The 26,763-nt window shown below is 32.1% G+C and overlaps 1 protein-coding gene across 1 annotated transcript; it reads right to left on the reverse strand.

The window, feature by feature from the left end:
- LOC126881181 (uncharacterized) lies at nt 1-26,763 on the reverse strand. Its single transcript, XM_050645271.1, has 4 exons — nt 26,667-26,763; nt 21,095-21,196; nt 6,765-6,917; nt 1-615 (listed from the first exon to the last, which is right to left on the reverse strand). Exons 1-4 carry the CDS (start codon nt 26,727-26,729, stop codon nt 565-567), a joined length of 369 nt encoding a protein of 122 aa, XP_050501228.1. The 5' UTR covers nt 26,730-26,763; the 3' UTR covers nt 1-564.

Consider the following 26,763-nt stretch of genomic DNA (forward strand, 5'->3'; position numbering starts at 1 on the left):
TCTATGTACATGTTTTATGCGAAGATATGTTTTAATACAGGTGATATTATAATATAATATAATAATAAGATGATAATAAAGAAACAGTATATGGACCAATAATAATGGTCAAATAATAATTAAATAGGCTACAGTAGAACAGTAGAATTTTAGTCTAAATGAAAAATATAAAAATCGAATATATCATGTTCTTATGCAAAAAGATAATGAAAAATGAAAATATGATAATTGATATATAAAGTAAAAGACGAAAAATGGCTAAATAACTAAAAAAAAACCTTCATAATAAAAAAGAAAATTGATTTTACCATAAAAACACCTATAAATATTAAATATTTATTAAGAAAAAAGTTACCAAAAATTTACAGATCGATTTGAAACAGCCTTGAGACAGCCTTTAAGGAGTCAAAAGGAAGTGTAGAAGAAATATAGATATTAAAGTTTGCAGAAGTTAAACCAGAAGTTATCTTATTAATAATTATAATAAATTTGTAAGAATTATTCTGCCTATTGTTGTTGGCCGCTATAGTAGATTATTATTATAGAAGTTTAAAAAATTATAAATTATCTCAAGTTAGCCACCAGAGCCATAATCGTGTAGACCAGTTTGAGTCCCTAGAAATTAAAAATCTCTATTAGCAACATATTATAGTTATAAAAACTTACACAGAAGTAAAAAACAGAGTATAAAATGGTATATTTTTTTTAAAAAAAGTTTAAAATTTATCCAAATGGATTCCAATTCTCCAGAACGTTTTAGGTGTAGTCAGACCATCACCAGTCAAACATTATAATTGTAGTTGAAACTAGACCACATTTTGGTTAATAAAACCTTTATGTTACATGTACCTCGGTATATATGATGTTAAATTGTAAAATTGAATTGACACTAGCTCGATGTTAATGGATTCACTTTAAGGGAACATTGATTTCTCTGCTCAAACAAGGGGCACTTTGCCCTACGAACAATACAGACCAACTGACAAAAACCATATATATAATAATAGGGAACTTGCATAAAATTTTTAATTCGAAAAAGATGCTACAAATCATAATAGAACATAATTTAAAATATACAGGGTGTTTAGTAAAGAATGGGCCATAGCTTAACCTTAGATTCCTGAGCTTAAAATAGGTCGATTTAAGCTAACTTATCCTTAGTACATAAGTTGATAATAACCGAAATACAGGGTGTCAAAGTTAAACTTTTATTTTATTTATTTTTGAATATTTCCTGACAGGCATGGGACAACAACACAAAATTTGGTAAGTGGTGCTGGTATTGTACAATCTACTAAATTATGTTAAACAAACGCTTCTGGCTACTACCAGAGACGTATGACGGGGGAATGTGAATGGTTGACCCTTCCCAAATTCTACGCCACTGGCGGAATTGATATTTTAATGCAATTTTTTGATTCTCCAATACTTTATATGTAAAAAACATACTCTTCATTCGTAACGATAAAGCCATTAGTTTTCGAGATATTTGAAGCTAAAAACGAAGGAGCATAATACATTAACCAAAATAAGTGTGCGTTTTCATTTTTAACTTCAAATATCTCGAAAACTCATGACTTTATCGTTACGAATGAAGAGTATATTATTTACATAGAAAGTATTGTAGAATCTGAAAATTATGCTAAAATAGCAGTTTCATCAGTGGCGTAGAATTTGGGAAGGGTCAACCATTCACTTTCCCCTGTCGTACGCCTCTGGTAGTAGCCAGAAACGATTATTCAACATAATTTAGTAGGGTGTACAGTGCCTACACTTTCTGCAAAGTATCACACGAATATGTCAACCTATTTTAAGTAGGTACCTATTCTTTTTTCTTAAATAATTTATTCTTTATTTAAAACTTTAAGAACTATGTGTGCCAGATACTATAAAACTATTTGACATATCTTTATGGTACTTGGCAGAAAGTGTAGGTACTGTACATCCTACTAAATTATGTTAAATAATCGTTTGTGGTTAATACTAGAGGCGTACGACAGGGTAAAGTGAATGGTTGACCCTTCCCACATTCCACGCCACTGATGAAACTGCTATTTTAGCATAATTTTTAGATTCTCCAATACTGTCTATCCAAATAATATACTCTTCATTCGTAACGATAAAGTCATGAGTTTGCGAGATATTTGAAGTTAAAAATGAAAAGGCACACTTATTTTGATTAATGTATTAGGCTCCTTCGTTTTTGGCTTCAAATATCTCGAAAACTAATGGCTTTATCGTTACGAATGAAGAGTATGTTTTTTACATAAAAAGTATTGGAGAATCAAAAAATTGCACTAAAATAGCAATTACGCCAGTGGCGTAGAATTTGGGAAGGGTCAACCATTTATGTTCCACCGTCGTACGCCTTTGGTAGTAGTCCGAAACGTTTGTTTAACATAATTTAGTGGATTGTACAATACCAGCACCACTTACCAAATTTCGTGTTGTTTTCCCATGCCTGTCAGGAAATATTCAAAAATAAATAAAATAAAAGTTTAACTTTGACACCCTGTATTTAGATTATTATCAACTTTTGTACTACGGTAAGTTAGCCGATCTATTTTAAGCTCAGGAATCTAAGGTTAAGCTACGGCCCATTTTTTACCAAACACCCTGTATATCAAAGAGAAAAAGTTGTTTTTGTCTTTCGTTTGGCCCCTAAAGACGATTAAAATCCAAAGAAAATTCAAATTATAGCGGCCAGCTCAAAACGCGCCCTCATTGTCGTGACGTCATATCATTGTAATTTTTAAACTAGGCGCAATTAATTCATTACGTTTTATATTCATTTACTTGTTGTAATCAGTTTATGGTGTAGGTATTTCAGTTTTATAAATCTTTAGATAGTTGCTGTGAACTATATACAGTAGACTCCCTCTATAACGAGAACTGAAATGGCGGACTAATTACCGGATATATGGCGTTATAAGCGGATCTCGTTATATCAGACAACAATGATATTGAAATGTTTTGGTGCCTCTTACGTAGTTTATTAGGTGTCGATGGTCGAGCTGAACAATGAAACTTCGTACCATCGTAAATTTACCATCGTAAATTGTAACTCTCCTACAATATGTATTCAATATCGGTCGATAGATAAACAGAAAGAAGTTTATTACAGGCGATGTTTATTACACCACTGGCCTCGATAATAACACAGATGGTGGGAATTTCTACATACAAGCAGTTGGGGTATTTATTTATAGAGCCATTACTTCGTTAAAAACAGGTAAAAAAACATATTCTTCGATTTCATTTTTCCTCGGTATAACCAATTATGCCTTGTTATAGATGTGGTATAGTTCAATAGGAATTTCATGGGACATCTAGCGTACCTCTTTATAAGCGAAACCTCGTAATATCCGTGTTCGTTATAGAGAGAGTCCACTGCATTTCACAATATTTGAGTTTTTTGGTTAAGACAATGTTTTTAAACTGGCCGAATAGAGTTTAGATGACCGCAGTCTGATAACTTACCCATTGTAAATGTGTTTATTTTTATATACTACGCACCTACTACCATCACGTCAGTTGCAATGCTGGGACTAATAGATGTCGAAAATTTCAACTTAGGACAGAGATAGCAACCTATGCATTCTCTGAAGAACCACTAAAAAGTGGTGAAATCGTCGATAAGAGTGCTGGTTGCGCTCTCTGAACTAAGTAAAAATTAAGACAGTTTTGGCTTCGCATTGCAACTGATTAAAAATGGTATACATTTTTGAAGTTATACTTCTTTACGCTTGTTATGAGGGTGAATTTTTATATGTTAAAACCTACGATCCGGGCGCATGTGCATTATAACTTTGTTCTGATTGGATGTTCAAATGACATGTCAAAAATTATCCAATATGGCAGCTGTAGCACAGCTGTGGTGTGGACGGTTGACGGTTTGGTTATGTATGGTTGTTGCGTTTTAAAATTTGTGGGAAGACAAACAACAAACAAAGGTTAGTTAATAGTTATACTGCCTTTTTGAAGTTACTTCTTTGAAAATATGAAAATACTTCTTTAGGCGCGATTTCATTGAGGGTGAAATTTTAGTAATCTGCGCACACAGGCAGTATGGAGTTCGTTACTAAATGTTTTAATTTATGTATGTATCAGTCCAGAAAAGGTGTGGAAAGGATATATTAGTGTTTTTAAATATATTTTTCTATAAGCGTGTTAAAAATGCAATTTATAGCACTCCATAGGAGCGTTAAAAATGCTACTTTAAAGCACCGGTGCTTTAAAAATTTTAAGGCAATGCAGTTAAAAGTGAATTGTCAAATTGTGAAACGTCAAAATATTTATATTTCATTTAGTAACATTAATAGATATTAATAATACCTATTTACGAATGTTTCTTCTAAAATTTAGGAATATATTAATTTTATAATACATTTAAGTATGTAGTAATTTTCTTTACAATTTTTACTTACCAATTTGTTTTGTTTATACCTAATATCGCCGTTGTCTAGCAAGTGTTTGCGTAGATTAGCGGTATGTGTATTTAGCTACGGACCTGTTAGTGCTTGGTTCGATTCCCACATAAGGAATTTTTTTTGTTTATTATTAATGGTTATTGACATCTTAGACTATTACTATATGGACTTATAAATGATTAAAAATAATTGAAAATAATTAAAATAATTAATCGGGATGTTGCCCAACTATTTACCGGGTTGCAAATTTATAATAATTGCCTATTTCAAAATGCACAAATGCAATTTCAGATTTCTTATTCATTACAATAGTTCACAAAATTTCCTGACATTCTCACGAATCCAACGCACCAAACTGCATTAAAATCCGTCTTACTAGGCGAAAAATCGAGAGTAAGGCCTTTTTTTGTGCTTCAATGCCTCGACTAATTCGGCCAGAGATCGAGAGGTCGTGAGTTCGAATCCGGTGCAATCCTATACTTTTTTTATTTTTTTGAAAGCGGTAAGCACAAAATTAGTTTGGTGTTTAAAAAAAATTAAAACAAACTGTTTAAAGTATATTTATTTTTAAGAAATCATATAATAGAAGTATAACTTCTTACGTGCGAACGTGCGTACAAAGTACACACACATTCTTTTATTTTATTCTTTTTATCTTTTACATCTATGTACAGTCGGAAAAATGAAAGAATACCCATGAACTATCACAACAATCACAACAATCACTTATTTTGTATTTGCTATCTTTTTCCATAACAAGCGTTTGTTATTTATAAAAAAGGACAGCAAATACAAAATAAGTGATTGATGTGATCGTTCATGGGTATTCTTTCATTTTTCCGACTGTATGTAGGTACATTCCGTATTCAATAGTTCTATGTTCTTATTGTTCAAAATACACTTGATTGATTAAAAAAAATATTATGCTGACAACAGATATTACATTAAAACAACAGGTACACTTACATTAGAATAATTAGCTTCGCATCCATGAACACCTCGAGAATGAACTAAAATGTCTTTAATGTCCTTTGTAACTCTACTTTATCAAACTCCGTTTCTCATCGACTGGTAATCTAATAAATATTTTATTAGGGGTTTCAATGGTTTTAATTTAACAGAATGGTATTAAATTAGACTGTCATAGTATTTATTTTTATTTTCCATAGTAAAAACACACACAATTCAATACTATAGTTGTTCCATTTTAACTTTGCCCATGAGTCATGGTCATGATTCATTTTCCAACAAATTAAATCAAAACATAAAGTGAAATGTACGTCGATGTGTATAGTATATAATATACAGTATATATGTATATGTATACACATCGACATACGTTTCACTTTATGTTTTGACATAATTTGTTTGAAAATGAATCGTGGCGCATGGGCAAAGTTAAAATGGAACAATAATATCTCTTCAAAAACTGTGTTAGACTCCACAGTAAACAAAATTGTATGTAATTTTAAATGAGACGTTAGAAATGTCATACAAAATATGATAATATGACGTCACAAAGGTTCGCTCGCTTTTTAGATCGTTTGAAACAATTTAAATATGTACATAGAAGATTTTAAATTTGTACTACTTAGGTTATTATGAGGTTTTGAGGTGTGAAATTTTGGAAATCTTATTTTTAAACTAAACTGAACATTACTATGTAATACAACAAAAATGTGCAAGTTCCCTATTATAGATATAATATATATATATATATATATATATATATATATATATATATATATATATATATATATATAGATATATATAATATATATATATATATAATATATAATATATATATATATATATATATATATATATATATATATATATATATATTATATATATCAACTTGTGTACCAAACAGGAGGCGCAACATTTCTTGAATATAAAGCAAATACTGAACTTGGTGAATCTACATACTTCAAGGAGTAAACCGGAAAAATATCCACAAAAAATAAAATCAATAGGCTATCAATAGTATAGTTTTACGCCCTACAAGTAGTCTGGAGAGGATGGTATCTTTGAAGTTCTGCTACAGCAGTGTATGCATCTCTTACACCCGGTTTCGTAATCAACTTAAAGTGAACATTAAGTAAAGTTCACTTTAGAGTGTATTATATTTCCATTGATAAAGCTACCAACTTAAAATTTAAAGTCCCCTTTAACTTTATTATGAAACCGAGCGTTACTGCCTCACATAGCAAAAAGAAGAAGTACGAAAGGGGTTACTGTGCCCGTATTCTTTTAATATGAAAACCGAAAAACTTTTGGTTGAAAAGAAAATGATTATCAACGCTTCAATACATGAGATTATTGCACACCTACCTTAGTTATCACAGAATGATTTAAAATTACTAGGTCAAAACAGGATACTTGGATCGGTTTAGTGCAAGGCAATATTATCAATAGCGTTTTCTTATTTCTTTCGTTCCAGTACATCCAGGGGCAGTTATAGAACATATCTTTAATTTTGTAAGACTAAAATATAATAAACAAAAAAAATTATTCATATAACAATGCCAGTTCAAAATATATTTTATATAACTTATAAATGAATATTGGTGTAAAATAATTCGGTGATTTCACTTTATTTACCACTTTTTGTTTTCGTCTTTGTTCAAAAATATTTTTTTGAACATGATGCCACTTGGCATTATACAAGTCTTCTAAGTTTGCTATTGGGACCGTGCAAGTTCGGAAAAGCGACACCTGGTTTCATAGCTCGGCAACTTTTTTCGCACTTTTAATTATATTGGTCAATTATATTGGTCCTGGTTGCTAGATAATTGTCAAGGCCGTAGCCCAAAAAATATAAGAAGAAGAAGTAAGATTTAGGTTATGTTATTAAAAGGTAAACAATTGTATGTAGTAAATAAAATTAATTATTAAAATGCAGTACTGCAAGCAAAATACAATTAATTATATATACTTTTATATAATAATTGCATATCATATCAATATTGTGAGCAACATATAATTTTTCTTCTTCAATGACAGTAGGTATGAAATATACGTCAATTTGACAATTTCAATTGATAATATGAATTATTTAAGAAAGTTGCAAGATTTCTCCGCTATTCGTGCACAATCGTTTCGCGTATCCCCTCCAAGTACTTGCACACCGCGAATAGAAAGTGGCAATCGATATATATCTCGACCTACCTTATCGCACACAACACGTTCGATGAGTGATAAATCAGTTGATCTTGATGGCCACTCTAAAGTCTCTATAGTAGATTCTTGTATAACGTCCATGGTTTTATGGGTAGTATAAATAGGTATTACGTTATTCTGTTGAAAGATGACATTTGGAATGGTTTGTAGGTAGGAATGTAAAATCGGTTGCAGTACTTCACCAATATATCGTCGAGCTTTCAGAGGGTCGTTAATAAGAATTAGAGGTGATCTGCTTCCCAAACATGCAGCACCCCATATGATAATGCTTGGTTGTCTTGCTGTATGATGTTCAACAACCAAGTTTATATTTCGTCTCTCACCTCGAAAACGTCTTACCCTTTTGCGCCTATCAGAGCCACCCAAAAAAAAACCTAGATTCATCACTGAATCAGACAAAATTCCATTGGCCATTCCAGTGTTGGCTAGAGCTGTAATATTCTAAGCGTGGAGCCTTATGCTGTGGTCCCAAAGGCAGCGCCAAAAGCAGACGGTAAGCTCTCAGTCCCATTCCAAGTAATCTTTGATTAACTGTTCTTGAAACTACCCTTCCTGTAGCTGTAACTAAATCATCTCTTAATAGATGTACACTGTCCCGTACATTTTTAGAAACAAGAAGTCTAACATGGCGCAAATCACGGCCTTGCAATATTCTAAAACGTTAGATCCGCCGATAAGCAGGCGCGGATCCAAGGGGATCAATTGTCCCCTGCTTGAGACCTCGCCTGGTGTCTACTGGCACTGGTTTTAAGAAAGAGCTTATAGTCCAGAAAGCCACTGCGCATCCGCTAGGAAAAATATTCTAATTCGGATTTTTTGCACAATCTTACTCAAAAAGGACTCCTTTTAACAAATTTGCATGTTGCCAGGACCAAAAGGTGGTCAAAAATTTTTGAAAGGTTTTTTTTGTTTTTTTCCTAAGATTATTTTTTTTGCATGGAAAAAAGTTTTTGTTAGTTTTTTGGATCATTCCAAACAGAAAAGGTCGTTAGCAACTTTTCTCTAAAAATGATAGTTTTTGACATATAAGCGATTAAAAATTGAAAGATTGCGAAATCGGCCATTTTTAACCCTCAAAAACTATGTGAAAACCTGAAAATTTGAATGTTACCAAGGTAGGTAGATATTCTTTAAACATCGATTGATGAAATCCCGAAGACTTTTTGCAATACAATATTCAAAACTCCTTTGTTTTTTAATTGCTAATCAAGCGTGCGCGACACTATTTTCCACCGACAGTATGGTGCAAATGAAAGGATTAAATTCGTTATTTCGTAAACCTGCGACTTTAAGGAAAAATCCCGAAACAGGTCGATTTTTATTTTTAAGTTATGATATTGTGGCATATATGGTATACTAGTGACGTCATCCATCTGGACGTGATGACGTAATCGATGATTTTTTTAAACGAGAATAGGGGTCGTGTGGTAGCTCATTTGAAAGGTTCTTCAATTGTCTATTCAGTAATATAAACATTTATATAATTATTTATACAGGGTGTCCTACTTCTTTTTTGTCAAATAATTTAATTTAATAAAAGTTTTTGGACACCCTGTATAAATAATTATGTAATTGTTTACATTACTGAATAGAGAATTGAAGAGCCTTTCAAATGAGCTACCACACGACCCCTATTCTCATTTAAAAAAATCATCGATTACGTCATCACGCCCAGACGGATGACGTCACTAGTATACCATATATGCCACAATATCATAACTTAAAAATAAAAATCGACCTGTTTCGGGATTTTTCCTTAAAGTCGCCGGTTTACGAAATAACGAATTTATTCCTTTCATTTGCACCATACTGTCGCATGTCGGTGGAAAATAGTGTCGCGCACGCTTGATTAGCAATTAAAAAACAAAGGAGTTTTGAATATTGTATTGCAGAAAACTCTTCGGGATTTCATCAATCGATGTTTAAAGAATATCTATCTACCTTGGCAACATTCAAATTTTCAGTTTTTCACATAGTTTTTGAGGGTAAAAACGGCCGATTTCGCAATTTTTCAATTTTTAATCGCTTATATGTCAAAAACTATCATTTTTAGAGAAAAGTAACTAAAGACCTTTTCTGTTTGGAATGATACAAAAAACCTAAAAAAACTTTGTTCCATGCAAAAAAATAATTTTAGGAAAAAAACAAAAAAAAAACGTTCAAAAATTTTTGACCACCTTTTGGTCCTGGCAACATGCAAATTTGTTAAAAAGAGTCCTTTTTGAGTAAGATTGTGCAAACAATCCGAATCAGAATATTTTTCCTAGCGGATGCGCAGTGGCTTTCTGGACTATTACGATTGAACATAAATAGTGAATTTTGTGTCCTGTTGATAACTGAATAACTGATACATAAATATGGCAGAATTCCTTGGAATCGAAAATTATTAAAAGTCTTTGGAACATAATAAATGAAAAAGTCCCACAATAAATCTATTCAATTGCTATCTATTCAATTTAATGCCAGAGACCAGATAAAAATAATAATTACCTGTGCTATGTTATGGTAATTTAATCATTTAGTAAAACCCCCAGAATAAGAGCCGCTTTTAGAAGGATGTCCAAAGTATTATGTAACAGAGACCTAAAATTGGCATTAAGGATCCGACTACTTCGCTGCTACGTGTTCTCGGTCTTACTGTATTGTGTCGAGTCTTGGACTGTGAATAAAATCGAACTAAATCGCCTTGAGGCTCTCGAAATGTGGTGCAAGAGAAGAATTTTAAGAGTTTATTGGATGGAGAAGATTCGAAACTACACAATACTAGAATGTCTCAGCAAGACTACTGCGATTATAAAAAGCATCAAGAAGAGATAGCTGGATTATTTCTGACATTTAATGAGAGGTCCCAAATATAGGTTGCTACAAAATATTAATCAAGTGAAAATAGCAGGCAAACGCAGTCCAGGACGAAGAAGAACTTCATGGTTGATTTAGGGTGGCAATAAATAAAATTAAGATACCTATGATGGTAGTCAAAGTTCTGAAAAGACGTGGTACATGAAGAATAAGAAAATAACGGCCCATCCCGAAAAAGAATCCTGCGTACGTCAGTCACGAGAAAATTTTTATTTCATTGCCCCCACCTTGCAAAGTTATTGGATCCGCCATTGCCGATAAACCTTATCATTGGACAACCTCCTTCAAACTCTTAACACCAGTGACGTGCCGTAATGTCCCGTAACCATTTTTCATGCCTACAATGCGTTCTGAAGCTATTTCCTTGTGGCATTTTTATGATTAACTATTTATATGGGAAATAAGCCACAATTAAAATGAAAAAAATAATTTTATTAACGTTTCGACGCCCAAATCGGGTGCCGTTGTCAAAATACAAAATATTACTAAAATAAACAAAAGAGTTGTTGCTAAGCAAAAAGATTCTTCTAATAATTTATTTAATCTCACTCATTTATATTGGCAATTCAGACATATATTATACATTTTAAAGTAGAAGACCTTAAAATGATATTGCCAATATTTATGAGTTGCGTTCCTGGGACGACTTACTGAAAGATAGTTCATTCGATTACATGAAATCAACCCCAACTCAAGAATATCCGTCATAAAAAATTATAGCATGTGATCTGTCTTTAAAAAGACAACCAAATGCAATGACAGTAAAATTCTCGCGTTAGAGACTTCATAGTAAATCACAAGGGAAAACCAGGAAAAACCCTGCGATACTATCCCGACATCGTAAGTATTTAGTCTTATATTAATTTACTCTCAAAAAATAATACCAAATTCTGACTTGTAACATGTTTAAATTATAAATAATATTAATAATACTAGATATTTAAGTAATACTAAAATATAAAATATGTACTAGCTCGATATTATTGACTTACTAATCTTGGTATTTTCTTTCTATTGACTTCCTCTTTCAGTATGGGTAACCACATCCTACTGCATTCTACCGAGGAATTTGCGACACAATTGGTTTCATTTAGCATAATTAGAGCCGCTTCTTTGATTTTTCTCTTTTTACTATCTGATTCTTTCAGGACTATACTTGAATCTCTCCACTGAACTCTATGTTCATTATCCCATGCGTGTTGACATATTTGAGATCTCTCAAATTCTCTATTTTTAATATAAGATTGATGTTCACTTATTCTAACGTCTAACGGTCTTGATGTCTCACCTAAATAAAATTGTTCGCATTCACAAGGTATTTTATAAATGCAATTCTTTGTTCTTTCTTGATCATTGTTAGGTTTAGTTTTAGATAGAATAGATCTCAATGTGTTTGTTGTTTTGAATGTTGTTGAAATGTTGAATTTATTTCCTATTGTTTTAAGTTTCTCGGATAGTCCTTTTATATATGGTATTGATATTTTCCTCGTATTATTTCTGGTGAATGTTGTAGGATCCCGTTCTAAGTTGTTCTGTTCCATTCGATCCAATCTTGAGAATTCCTTATTTATAAACGATAAAGGATAATCATTTTTTAATAAAACAGATGTTAACAATTGTTTTTCTGCTAAAAAAGAATTTTCGTTAGAACAAGTAATTTTGGCTCTATCATATAAGGATTTAATGATTCCCTTTTTAACGTTGATGTTGTGATTTGACTTGTAATTGAGATATCTGTTGGTGTGTGTTGGTTTTCGAGACACTTGAGTCTCATATCCAATATCCTTCTTTGAGATCAAAACATCGAGGAAAGGTACGCTGTTATTGTATTCCTTTTCCATTGTAAATTTTATTGTCTCTTCTTGATCGTTTATAATATTCAGGAAAGTATCCAACAATTCTGATCTATGAGGCCATATTGAAAACACATCATCTACATACCTCCACCATACTGCGGGTTTTAAATTTTGTTTAGAAATAATATTAGTTTCGAAATCCTCCATAAATATATTAGCCAATAATGGAAATAAAGAAGAGCCCATTGACATAAATGAATAAACCATAATAAAACATAAACCCATAAACAATGAATTCTATAAACTAAATTTTGGTCTAGCAATGGGCTCAATGGGTCTAGCAATGGGTCTAGCATGGGATAATGAACATAGAGTTCAGTGGAGAGATTCAAGTATAGTCCTGAAAGAATCAGATAGTAAAAAGAGAAAAATCAAAGAAGCGGCTCTAATTATGCTAAATGAAACCAATTGTGTCGCAAATTCCTCGGTAGAATGCAGTAGGATGTGGTTACCCATACTGAAAGAGGAAGTCAATAGAAAGAAAATACCAAGATTAGTAAGTCAATAATATCGAGCTAGTACATATTTTATATTTTAGTATTACTTAAATATCTAGTATTATTAATATTATTTATAATTTAAACATGTTACAAGTCAGAATTTGGTATTATTTTTTGAGAGTAAATTAATATAAGACTAAATACTTACGATGTCGGGATAGTATCGCAGGGTTTTTCCTGGTTTTCCCTTGTGATTTACTATGAAGTATCTAACTTGGTTGTCTTTTTAAAGACAGATCACATGCTATAATTTTTTATGACGGATATTCTTGAGTTGGGGTTGATTTCATGTAATCGAATGAACTATCTTTCAGTAAGTCGTCCCAGGAACGCAACTCATAAATATTGGCAATATCATTTTAAAGTCTTCTACTTTAAAATGTATAATATATGTCTGAATTGCCAATATAAATGAGTGAGATTAAATAAATTATTAGAAGAATCTTTTTGCTTAGCAACAACTCTTTTGTTTATTTTAGTAGTATTTTGTATTTTGACAACGGCACCCGATTTGGGCGTCGAAACGTTAATAAAATTATTTTTTTCATTTTAATTGTGGCTTATTTCCCATATAAATAGTTAATCATACAATGCGTTCTTTTTGAAGTCGCTGACAACAACGATGACGAAATTGCCGGAAACTCTTGGTATTTTAAATTTTTTGTATAAATCAAAAACAATCCAAAATTACCAAAAAAATACAAAAAATGAACTACACTTAAATATACATACAGAAATAAACTTTCCTATCTTTTCTGTTTTTGCGAAACAAAAAGAAACACTATACAAAGTCTTTCATTTTTTGCCATCAGTATTTTTATTAGTCAAAGCGAACATTTTGAGCTTAGGACAATGTTCATAGGTTTATTTTTGGCCAAGATATTGATATTTTAATAGCGCGCTCTGAGGCGCAAGATCGGCTCACAGAGAAAATATTCGCGCGCTAACCTCTTGATATAAATTATAATTTATATATGTTAGTCCTGTCGCCAGTGGGGGTACAACCCAGGCAACCAAATAACGTTTACAAAACGTTGAAAAGACGTCATAATTATCACCAAACCACTTCAGTATGCAGGGCCGTGCGGTGCTATGATGCGGTGAGGCAGCCGCATCAGGCGGCATCACAAGAGGGGCGGCATAATAATCAGTAAAATCAAAATACAAATAATTGAGCAATTCAATAATTAAAAATATATATAGGACCAAGTGTCAGCCGAAAATATTTAACCGGTGAAGGTACAGAACTTATTTTGACAAATTTTGAAAAATTAGTTCTTGATTTAAAACGTCTCAGAGGACAAGGCTATGATAACGGGATTAATATGAAAGGAATAAGAAAGGGTGTGCAAAACAGAATATTTGAAAAATATCCGAGGGCGTTTTACGTGCCCTGTGCATCACACCTTAGTCATAAATGACGCAGCGTCTTCTTCTACAGAAACAACAACCTTTTTTTGTATTATACAAGAACTGTACACTTTTTTTCTTGTTTTACAAAGCGTTGGGAAGTTCTGAAAAAAACATGTTGCACAACTAGCACTAAAACCGAATAGATGCATTGAAACCTCTAAGATTTCAATTTTGTGAAATATATAATGCCTTATTCGAAATAGTAGAAGACGTCAACAATGATTCAGAAACTAAAGTCAAAGCACGAGGATTAGTAAAAAATATTAAAAATTATAAATTTATATGCCGTGCAGTTCTTTGGCATGATATTTTATTTCATATAAATTCAGTCTCGAAGACGTTGCAACATGTATCTATAAATTTGCCAGATTGTGTAAAAATGTCGCCAGAAACTATGGAAAAAATGAAAATTTACTGACAATTTGGGTATGATCAAATGAAAATTTCTGATAATGAAATTGCAGAAAATCTTGTAAATAAGTTCCGAATTTCCTGCTGAAAATGAATATTGAGGCAAGAGAAAAATCAATTTGATCTGTGGAACAGCTCTCAACACAGGAAGAGCCATTATTTAAAGTAAATTTTTTCATCTATATTTTAGACATTGCCTTTAATTCTTTGATTGATCGATTTTCGCTTTTAGAAACTCATAATAAAAATTTTAAATTTTTATATGATATTTTTAAATTGAGGGAAATATAAGAAAAGGGAAAAGGGAAAGATGATAAAATACTAGAAAATCTTCATTCAATACTTTTCATAGAAAAAGAATCGGATATAGAGGCAAATGATTTTCTAGAAGAATTATTGCATGCTTTATCCCAAATGATACCATACTCCATGAAACCTTTAGAGGTTTTGAACTATTTGTGCCAAAATAACCTAATAATTTCTTTATACCCAAATATAGTTGTATCACTAAGGGCCGGTATTATCTGTTCTAATTAAACCCCGGTTAGAGGAATTTTGTCATGCGAGGTGCAGAAAATACTGGCCCAAAGAATTTTATTAACACTCTCTGTCTCGGTAGCTTGGGGAAATTAGCACTTATTTCAATAGAGTCCTCACTAGCTGCTACTTTAGACTACACCAATCTGATTGACGAGTTTGCCAGAATTAAAATCAAAAGGATAAAATTGTATTTTTCATAAATGTTATTTAATGTTAATACATATTTCATTTAATTTTAAGTATGTCTTCTTTTTAAAATAAAACTTTTCATTCATTTTGTGTATTTTCATTTAATAAAAATAAATACTAGTATTAAGTTTCAATAATATTTAGGGGGCGGCATTTCGAAGACTTGCATCATATTGAAAAGATGTACCGCACGGCTCTGTCAGTATGTCACTTTTTTCGACGTTGAAAGTCACGTGAATATGTCCCACCATAATTGACGTCATTTTTATCAAGTTTTAAATACGTGATATGAAAAACGTAGTTTTTATATCGTTTTTTTAGATTAATTTTCATTTTATGGTTTTAAGAATACACAATAATAATTATTCGTATGGGTATTGTTGGTATTGCTATTTTTCATTTAACTGTTTTAAATTTAGCTTATAGGCTAAGGTATACTTACTGTGTCAAAACTGAAACAACATATAAACTAATAAATAATTTATTAACAAATTAATTTAGTTAAACTTGATAACACATAATTAGTTCATTAACAGAAAATATTCACCAAAACAAAACACATACCCACAAACCGTTTTCAAGAAGAACTATTGCATTAAACTGTCACTACTCACTTGAGAAAAACGAATAAAAATATCTTAATTAACACGTTTCTTCAACTAAATATTTAACTGAAAAGTCGTTTTTTACCACACAAAGCACGTAAACAAGAAATGAAAAATTTCTTATGACAATTTAAGCTTATAAACGTCAATATACAATATACAACATTAACATTATCAGCATTTACCCGTTAAGCTCCTCCCATTTTTGTGACGTCAGACATGGGCTGTCCTAAATGAAAACGTATTTTTAAACGTATTTTAACGTCATTAGTCTTACGTATTTAGAATCACCTACAAAAGACGTTTATACGACGTCATGTTCAAACACGTGTATATATTCAACCAAAAGCTGACGTTTCCTCGACGTTATTGACGTCACTTGGTTGCCTGGGAACGGCCTCCTTAATTCAGATGGACTTACCCAAGTTCTTTTTATGTATTTTGACCCGTAGAACACGAATTTTTTGGGTAACAGTCGATCCGGATGTCGATAAGATTGTTATAAACAAAGAACTTGAGGAATCACATAACAGCGATTTTTCGCAAAACAAAACATTTTTATCAAATAACTTTTGATTTAAAAATAAAATAGCAATTCTGCTTACCGCAATTTGAAAGTTCAAGTCAAATTCTATCAGTTTTGATGACTTTCATTGCTAAAAACTAATTTTTTTTATTGTTAAACAAAGCTATAAACACATAGTGATTGAATGATGTTTTCAATGCATTTCTCATTTGAAATCCAACGAGTAGGTGCGCATACAAACAATTTCTACGTAGATTACGTACATTAAAACTCATGCATTGTGCATGGGAAACTCTATGTGTTTATGGCTTTGTTTAACAAATAAAACTTAATTTTTAGCGATACAAATAATCAAAACCGATAGAATTTGACTTGAACTTTCAAATTCAGTCAGCAGAATTGCCATGTTATTTTTTAATCAAACGTTATTCGGGTTCAAAAATTGCAGTTTTTCGATTTTTTGAAAGTTCAACCGCGTTTATCTCGAAAACTATGCATCCTACGAAAAAACTTGTAAGACCATTTTTTGCTGAGAATCACCCAAAAAATATAAAAAAATGTTTTGTTTTGCGAAAAATTGCTGTTATTTAATTCCTCAAGTTCTTTGTTTATAACAATCTTATCGACATCCGGATTAACTGTTAAACAAAAAAATCGTGTTCTACGGGTCAAAATACATAAAAAAAAACTTACGTAAGTCCATCTGAATTAAGGAGGCCGTTGTACCCCCTTGCCAACAGGACTATGTATACGTTACCTTCATTTTTCATTTTTGAAGATCCTACAATTTTATCATATAATTCTTATAATTAAATCATCATAAAAGGCCTCGTATCACCTTTCATTCTATTTACTTTTTCTTCGATTTTTTGTACTAAAATGAAATTACTGTACTAAAATGAAATACTTAAAATGAAATTATTCTTATTTATTAATACTATTTTTACAAACATTTTCTTTCACACATCTGCATCGAGAAATACAGGAAATCTCAACTTTTTCACATCTACATAAATTTTAGAGTAATTTTTACAGTTATACATGGTGTACTAAGTCTGTTCTTGGAGGCATTAAAATTAAAGCTTTTGTGGCTTCAAAGTATCGTATCTATATGATATCCATATAAAAGTGGATCTAGTTCTTTTGCAGCATCATCAAGGCACGTAAATTGTGTGTACGCCGCCACATAAAATGGTCGTTTTATATGCAATGATGATGCTGCAAAAGAACTCGATTTACTTTTATATGGATATTAAATAGATAATGAGACTCTGAAGCTCCAAAAAGTTTCAATTTGAATGTCTTTAAGAACAGACTTAGTACCACCATGTAACTGTAAAAATTTCTCTCAAAAATTACGTAGATGTAAATAAGCTGTGATTATAAATAAGAGTGTTAATAAAAAATAGTGTTAATAAATAAGAACAACTTCCTTTTAGATTATATTTCTGAAATTTTAGTTTTTAACGTTTTTCCCCATTTAGTACAAAAAATCGAAGAAAAAGTAAATAGTATGAAAGGTGATATGAGGTACTGTATAATGACTTAATTATAAGAATTATGTTGCAAAAGCTGAAAATACGAGCATTATCATAACGAAAACTTTGTTTATTTGCGTATTTTAATTTATAATATGAAAAATTGCTATTATGAAAAGTTGTTTAGAATTAAAAATTATTTTTTAATGTGTAATTATATCATTCTAATTTAAATATTGTGAACTATAAAGGTACTTTACTCTTGATCGAAATTCATATTTTCTATATACCTCGTATAAAATTAATAAAATTTGATACATTATGATGGTTGCATCATAAATATTAGACCATGAAGAGCTTTTTATAAAGAATAACTTTTTTTCGTCAAATTAAAAATAAAAGAGTTATAAATGATTATTTCATTCATAGGAGATTCTGACCAATAGAAAGCTACAGACATGCAAATTAAGGTAATAATTTTTGATAATCTCCCGTCGTTAAGCATATTACGTCAGATGCCCTTCGTTGCTACGAAAAAATAGATTCAGTGACATTAATGACAAATGTTTTAAAAATTATAAAAGTGATGACTTTCAACCGTCAAATACATATTTATAAGAACTGTGTGTTTAATTTCACTAATTGGTACTTACATATTATATAAATTACAATAAAATTTTGGTTTTGAACAGTTTTATTCATGAAATAATCGCAACAAATTGCACTCGAACTCTAAAATTAATATAGAATTTTTGCTCTCGTGACACTTTGACATAATTTTGGTTTTGAACAGTTTTATTCATGATAAATATTCATGACAAAATTAAAACTGCCAAAGTGACACTCGGGAAAAATTCAATAATTTTAGAGCTCTTGTGCAATTACTACTGAAAATGTTGTTGGTATCCATAATTTGAGAAAAATCTTCAAATATTTTTTTCCATTAGAAGGATGTAATTGCACATATCAGACCATAATTTTTTATTCCAAACAACATTTCATATAGGTAGTCGGTTCGCTAAACTTAAACACAACTGGCTAGTGATTTTAGTCAGTAAATTTGCCAATTTGGCAAAAAAAAATTACTAAATAGTTAATAATTACTAAATAATTAGTAATTTTGCCAATTTTGGCAAAATTGGCAAAAAACAAAAAAATTACCTAGTAAAATCACTAGCCAGCTGTGTCTGAGTTTAGCGAATCGACTATAATAACAATTTTCATTTCATAACAAATGGAACAGTCCATTTATCATTAGGTACTCCCATTAGAGGGGAGGCCGTATACTCGCATAAACTTTTTTAAAATTGTTAATAAATTATTGCTTTTAAAATATACTCAAATTGTATTTTTGAACAACTTATTTATTTTATATAATAATTAAATTCACTATCAAACATGTCATTGATATTTTATTAAGAGCAAACAGTAGCGATCAACAGGTAGCAACAAACGCGTTCCAAGATTGCGGCTCTAATTTTGAATATTTTGTCGAGATATTTGGCACACATATTCGTAATATAATAAAGAATGGCGGTATAGAGCCCAATTTCAGAAATATATTAGTATGTGGAAATAAACTTTTTATCCCTTGCCTAGATTTTGTGTCACATTGGAACTACTAAAAATCGATTTTTTTATAACAAGAAATCGAACGTCACTGACTTGGTAACATTTCGCGCCTATGTGTATAAAAATTATTGTTTTTGATAGTATAAACGTCACTGTCAGTGTCGAATTACCCACGCACTGTTGCCTCAATTTTGAAAGTTCGCAGAACTTTCGCAATATTAGACCGCGTTTGTTGCTATAGTCGGTTCGCTAAACTCAGACACAACTGGATAGTGATTTTAGTATAGTCTGTTCGCTAAACTCAGACGCAACTTTCTAGATATTTTAGTCGGTAATTTTGCCAATTTTAGTAAAATTGGCAAAAAATAATTACTAAATAGTTAATAATCACCAAATAGTTAGTAATTTTGCCAATTTTTGCAAAATTGGCAAAAAACAAAAAAATTATCGACTAAAATATCTAGCCAGTTGCGTCTGAGTTTAGCGAACCGACTATAGGTAATTTTTTTGTTTTTGGCCAATTTTGCCAAAATTGGCAAAAGTACTAACTATTTACTAATTATTAACTATTTAGTAATTATTTTCTTGCCAATTTTACCAAATTTTACCAAATTGGCAAAATTACTTACTAAAATTACTAGAAAGTTGTGTCTGAGTTTAGCGAAATACCTGTTGATCGTTACTGCGTGCTCTTAATACTTAATTTATAATTTAGTTTGACATTCACGAAGTGTCAAACTCAAATCTAAATAACCTATGCTTTGCTTATTAAATTCAGATTAAAAAACTAGCCTACTTACTAGCAACGATTTCAGCTGACGTTTAGTGTGTCGGCAGAAAATAAAAGGATTGTGACGCCACATTTTAGATTTTGAGGTCGATTATCTCGAAGACGGTTAGAGATATCGAAATGCCGTTTTCAGATTTGGATTTAGAAGACAAAACTATTTAAGAATCCATCAATAAATCTGCTCTAAGTATAGCAGGAGCGGCAACGCAATAACACACATACCTTGCGAATTTATAAACGAAAAGTTTTCGTTGAAAATTATATTGGGATCTTCAAAAATGAAAAATGAAGATAACGTATATATACTCATATAAATTATAATTTGTATCGAGAGATTAGCGCGCGAACCTTTACGCTGAGCCGATCTTGCGCCTCAGAGCGCGTTACTAAAATATCGAGCGCGTTTATCTTTCCTAAACTGAAATAATTGTTCCTTTTGAGTTCTTCTATCATTAATGTCAATTAAAGTATAAATGTTTATTGCTCAAATTTGCTTAAAACCTTAATAAACAAATGATATGTATATATTTTTAAGGAAATTATAAAGATAAAAATAAACCTACGAACACTTTTCTAAACTTAAATTGTTCCTTTTGAGTTCTTTTATCATCAATGTCAATTAAAGTATAAATGTTTATTGCTCTTTGCTTAAAACCTTTATAAATAAATGAGACTAAAAGAAACTATGTTTGAAAGCTTATGAATTAAGCTTTATAATGAGACTTTAGAATTCATTACAAACCTCATCATAAATACTTTGACCAACAACACTGAATCCCATTCCGATCAAAATCTCAATGAGGAGGACATAAATAAGTCTCCAATTAGCGTCTGGACGAATGTTCTAAAACAGAAAAATGCTTAAATAATTAGTTTTTAATCTACTGGACCTGGATCCCGCGTACCAAAAAAGTTGATTAATAGCAAGCTAAAAATTTGTTAATAGCTTAACGGTGTCTAGTCGGACAAACTTTGATGTATGGAAACATTGGAAAAGGCAAAGTTTTAATTGTGGAACAGAATAAAATTTGGAATGCCAGACTACGAAACCGTTCCATGTATTTTGTCGGACAGAACTTGCAATTGATTTGTTACCATTTCATTAAACTCTCATGCAAAAATCAGACTGGTATTTGTCACCAACTGGGCATTTTAATGAGTGGAACACGAAGAACATGTCAAATGACAGGAATCATGTTGGTTAGTAATAGCAGTCTGATTTTTGCATGAGAGTTTAATGAAAGAGTAACAAATCAGTTGGATGTTCTGTCCAACAAAATACATGGAACTTTTTCGTAATTTCACGTTCCAAATTTTTAAACTATTCCACAATTAGAACCTTCCCTGTTTCAGTGTTCTTGTACATCAAAGTTTGTCCGACGAGACACAGTTAAGCTATTAACAAATTTTAAGATTGCTATTGATTAACTTTTTTTGGTAGGCGGGATCCAGGTCTATACATGTGTACGATGTGCTCTTTGGAATTATTTTAAGTGTTTTTCTACAAAGTGTTTCATGTAGACCAGGATCTTTACCGGCCTGTAGTTAATAGTTTAACGGTGTCTAGTCGAACAAACTTTGATGTACGGAAGCACTGGAACAGGAGAAGTTTCAATTGTGGAACAGGTTAAAAATTTGGAACGTCAGACTATGAAAACGTCCCATGTATTTTGCTGGACAGAACTTTCAATTGATTTGTTACACTTTCATTAAACTCTCATGCAAAAATCAGACTGCTATTTATCACCTGTCATAATTCCTGTGATTTGACATGTTCTACGTGTTGGACTTGTTAAAATGCTCAGTTGGTGATAAATATCAGTCTGATTTTTGCATGAGAGTTTAATGAAAGGGAGAAAGGGTAACAAATCAATTGGAAGTTCTGTCCGACAAAATATATGGGACGTTTTCGTAGTCTGACGTTCCAAATTTTTAACCTGTTCCACAATTAAAACTTCCCCTGTTCCAGTGTTCCCATACATCAAAGTTTGTCCGACGAGACACCGTTAAGCTATTAACAAATTTTCAACGCGGGATACAGGCCTATTAGTACCTATAGTCCTGTCGCCAGGGGGGGTACAACGGCCTCGTTAATTCAGATGGACTTACTCAAGTTTTTTTTATGTATTTTGACCCGTAGAACACGAATTTTTTGGGTAACAGTTGATCCGGATGTCGATAAGATTGTTATAGACCAAGAACTTGAGGAATCAAATAACAGCGATTTTTGGCAAAACAAAACAATATTTTGTATTTTTTGGGCCATTTTAAGTAAAATATATTTCTACAAGTTTTTTCGTAGGATGCACAGTTTTCGAGATAAACGCGGTTGAACTTTAAAAAAATCGAAAAATTGCAATTTTTGAACCCGAATAACTTTTGATTAAAAAATAAAATAGCAAGTCTGCTTACCGCATTTGAAAGTTTAAGTCAAATTATATCGGTTTTGATTATTTGCATTGGTAAAAATTTATTTTTTTATTGTTTAACAAAGCTATAAACACGTAGGGTTTCCCGTGCTTTTACATGCGTTTTAACGCATGTAACGTAGAAATAGTCTTGATTGCACTAGTACCTATTCTACCTACTCGTTCGATTTTAAATGAGAAATCATAGAAACATCACTCACGCACTAGTTGTTTGTAGCTTTGTTTAGCAATAACACAATAAATTTTTAGCAATGCAAATAATCAAAACCGACATAATTTGACTTGAACTTTCAAAGGCGCTAAGCAGAATTGCTATTTTATTTTTTAATCAAAAGTTATTCGGGTTTAAAAATTGCAGTTTTTCGATTTTTTGAAAGTTCAACCGCGTTTATCTCGAAAACTGTGCATCCTACTAAAAAACTTGTAGAAATATTTTTTGCTTAAAATGACCCAAAAAATACAAAATATTGTTTTGTTTTGCCAAAAATCGCTGTTATTTGATTCCTCAAGTTCTTGGTCTATAACAATCTTATCGACATCCGGATCAACTGTTACCCAAAAAATTCGTGTTCTACGGGTCAAAATACATAAAAAAAACTTACGTAAGTCCATCTGAATTAACGAGGCCGTTGTACCCCCCCTGGCGACAGGACTACTACTAAAAACCCGAAATAAATCGATTTTTAAATACAGTACCTAGTCTACAATATAAAAAAGTCTACAATATAAAAATGGGTGGAAATGCATGACTGTATTTTGAAGTGCAAAACATGCATCCCAAAGTGCATAAATACGTCAAAATCAGTATCTTAAGGGCCAGATTTTGTTATTGGTGAAGTTTTTGGGGCCACTAAACATGAATACGCGTCAATCACAACCGACCTTCGATGCACCTGGGGTTGCTGAACACAAGTACGTCATCAGAAGCGACCCCTGGAGCACCTGGTGCCCAGGGTCAGTTTCGATGTACGTCATCTTCTAGAGTTTCCAGGTTTTTTGGCACGAAATTGATACAAACATCGGGGAAGTATTCCATTATTCGGGGATGTATTGAGGTTTCTGAACACGAATATGACATCAAAACCGACCCTCGGAGCATTTTACTGCCCAGGGTGACTGATATGCATGTCACCTTTTGGAATTTCGAGGGTTGTCGGTTTTCGGAGGTCAGTTCTGATGGTATATTCGTATTCAGCAACCCAAAAAAACCCCCGAGTTATCTATTTGCAACAATTTAGTGTCGGAATGTCTCGGCGTTCTAGAAGAAGACGTGCATATCAGTCACTCTGGGCGCTAGGTACTCCGAGGGTCGGTTCTGATGTCATATTCGTGTTCAGCAACCCCAAAAACCCGACGAGTAACCTGTTTGTATCAATTTAGTGCCGAAAACCCTCGAAACTCTATAAGATGGTGTGCCTCAGCAGTGATCCTGGGCACCAAGTACTCCGGGAGTCGGTTCTCATGACGTATTCGCGAATTTAGCTAAACTCGCGAGTTTAGTAATACCAAAAACCTCCAAGTAATCTACACTGCCCAAAAAATTGGTCATTTTTGATGTCTCCCATCTCCTAAACCTGTTGTCCGATTTAAGTATTTTTTTAAATATGTTATAGCCTTATTCTTTAACAATATCGATGTAATAATATTCTATCTAAATAGGTAAATTTTCATTGTATACCGGGTGTACGAATCAAACTGTGTTTTTTCTCAAAGTTCGCAACACCCTGTGGAATATTCCAGCATTTATGAAATACTGAAATGAAAACCCAACTATAGCTTCAGGTTTACAACATTTTGCCTCAACATTTTGTTTTTTGATGCATTCGCTTATGCTGGATAATACAAAAGTTAGGTACTTTAACAACTAGTCATGTTCTTCATCAGTACAGGGTGTTTCTAAATAAGTGCGACAAACTTTAAGGGGTAATTCTGCATGAAAAAATAATTACCGTTTGTTTTATAAACATATGTCCGCAAATACTTCGTTTACGAGATACGTGATGTTGAATTTTTTCTTACACACCATTGGTGCGCATACAGATAATATGACCGATCATATTACCCGTATGCGCGCCAACGGTGAATATAAAATTCTTAATTGTATGTCAAAAAATGTGCAATAACTACGTCTTAAAGCATATCTCAACCGGTTTTAAAGCAATAAAAAAATCGTCAGTGTGTAAGAAAAAATTCAACATCCCGTATCTCGGAAACAAAGCATTGGCGAACATACGATTATAAAGCAAACTGTCATTATTTTTTTAATGCAGAATTGTCCCTTAAAGTTTGTCACAATTGTTTAGAAACACCCTGTACTGATTAAGAACATGGCTAGTTATTAAACTACCTAACTTTTGTATTATCCAACATAAGCGAATGATGTAAAAAAACATAATGTTAAGAAGACCTGAAGCTATAGTCCGGTTTTAATTTCAGTATTTTATAAATGCTGGAATATTCCACAGGTTGTTGCGACCTTTCAGAAAAAAAAAAACAGTTTGATTCGTACACCCGGTATACAATGAAAATTTACCTATTTAGCAAGAATATTATTACAGCGATATTGCTAAAGAATAAGGCTATAACATATTAAAAAAATTACTTAAATCGGACAACAGGTTTAGGAGATACGAGACATCAAAAATGACCAATTTTTTAGGGTGCCCGTTTTCTCTGACGTACAGTGTATTTACATCAATTTAGTGCCTAAAACACTCGAAACTCTGGATGACCTGCCTTAGCAGTAATTGGGCACCAGGTGCTTCTGGGGTTGGTTCTGATTGCGTATTCGTGTTCAGTGGCCACAAAACCCCTCTGAATAACAAAATCTGAGCCTTAATATACTGATTTTGACATGTTTATGCACTTTTGGATGCATGTTATGCACTTTAAAATGCATTTGTGCATTTCCATCCCTTTTTTTATTGAAGACTTTTTTCCAGACGTCATCCTGAACACATTGCAAAAAATCGTGAATCGTATTAGGTCTGGATCCGGCGTGTGAAAAAAAAGTTGATTAATAGCAAGCTGAAAATTTGTTAATAGCTTAAGGGTGTCTAGTCGGACAAACTTTGATGTATGGGAACACTGGAACAGGGGAAGTTTTAATTGTGGAACAAGTTAAAAATTTGGAACGTCAGACCATGAAAACGTCCCATGGATTTTGTCGGACAGAACTTCCAATTGATTTGTTACCCTTTCATTAAACTCTCATGCTAAAATCAGACTATGCCCAGTTGGTGATAAATCAGTGATAAATAGCAGTCTGATTTTTGCAGGACAGTTTTGAAAGGGTAATAAATTAATTGGAAGTTCTGTCCGACAAAATACATGGGACGTCTTCGTAGTCTGACGTTCCAAATTTTTAACCTATTCCACAATTAAAACTTCTGTTCCAGTGTTCCCATACACCAAAGTTTATCCGACTAGACACCCTTAAGCGATTAAAAAAATTTCAGCTTACTATTAATCAACTTTTTTTCATACGCGGGATCCAGACCTATATTATACTGCTAGACATCTGTAGAGTGCTTAGTTAACAAATTAATACCTAAACAATTTTCGATACAAATGTCCAGCGACGGATCCAGCATCTCCAAGACGGGGGCCGATTGGCTTAATTTCTATGAGAATAAATGAACAAATAATGTTTATATAACTTGGATAGAGAAGGGGTGCCGATCGCTCCTATGCGTCCTCCCCTGGATCCGCCACTGCAAATGTCTAACTCAGGAATATCAGTGGAAGAACTGATGAAATTTATTACATACAGAAGGATATTGTATTTATAATTTATTTATTCATAATTTTATAAAGACTGCAAAAATATATATTTTTAACGGTAATAAATTTAATTGTTTTGGTAGATACATAAGGTATACTTACTGTCATAACAAAGAATATGATTCCGGCAGTGCATAATATATAAGTCGCTATAAGAAACAGCATAGTAGCGTTCTGAAGTTGGAACAGAAGATCAAAG

The sequence above is a fragment of the Diabrotica virgifera genome, chromosome 3 (genome assembly GCF_917563875.1).
Source record: "Diabrotica virgifera virgifera chromosome 3, PGI_DIABVI_V3a".
Taxonomy (NCBI): Eukaryota; Metazoa; Arthropoda; class Insecta; order Coleoptera; family Chrysomelidae; genus Diabrotica; species Diabrotica virgifera.

What these genes read in the sequence shown, in the direction of transcription:
- LOC126881181 (XM_050645271.1), bottom strand. Translation starts at nt 26,729, where the DNA reads ATGCTGTTTCTTATAGCGACTTATATATTATGCACTGCCGGAATCATA. An exon ending in TCATATTCTTTGTTATGACA is followed by an intron (nt 21,197 to 26,666) that starts GTAAGTATACCT and finishes TTTCTGTTTTAG; the next exon opens with AACATTCGTCCAGACGCTAA. An exon ending in GTCAAAGTATTTATGATGAG is followed by an intron (nt 6,918 to 21,094) that starts GTTTGTAATGAA and finishes ATTATATTTTAG; the next exon opens with TCTTACAAAATTAAAGATAT.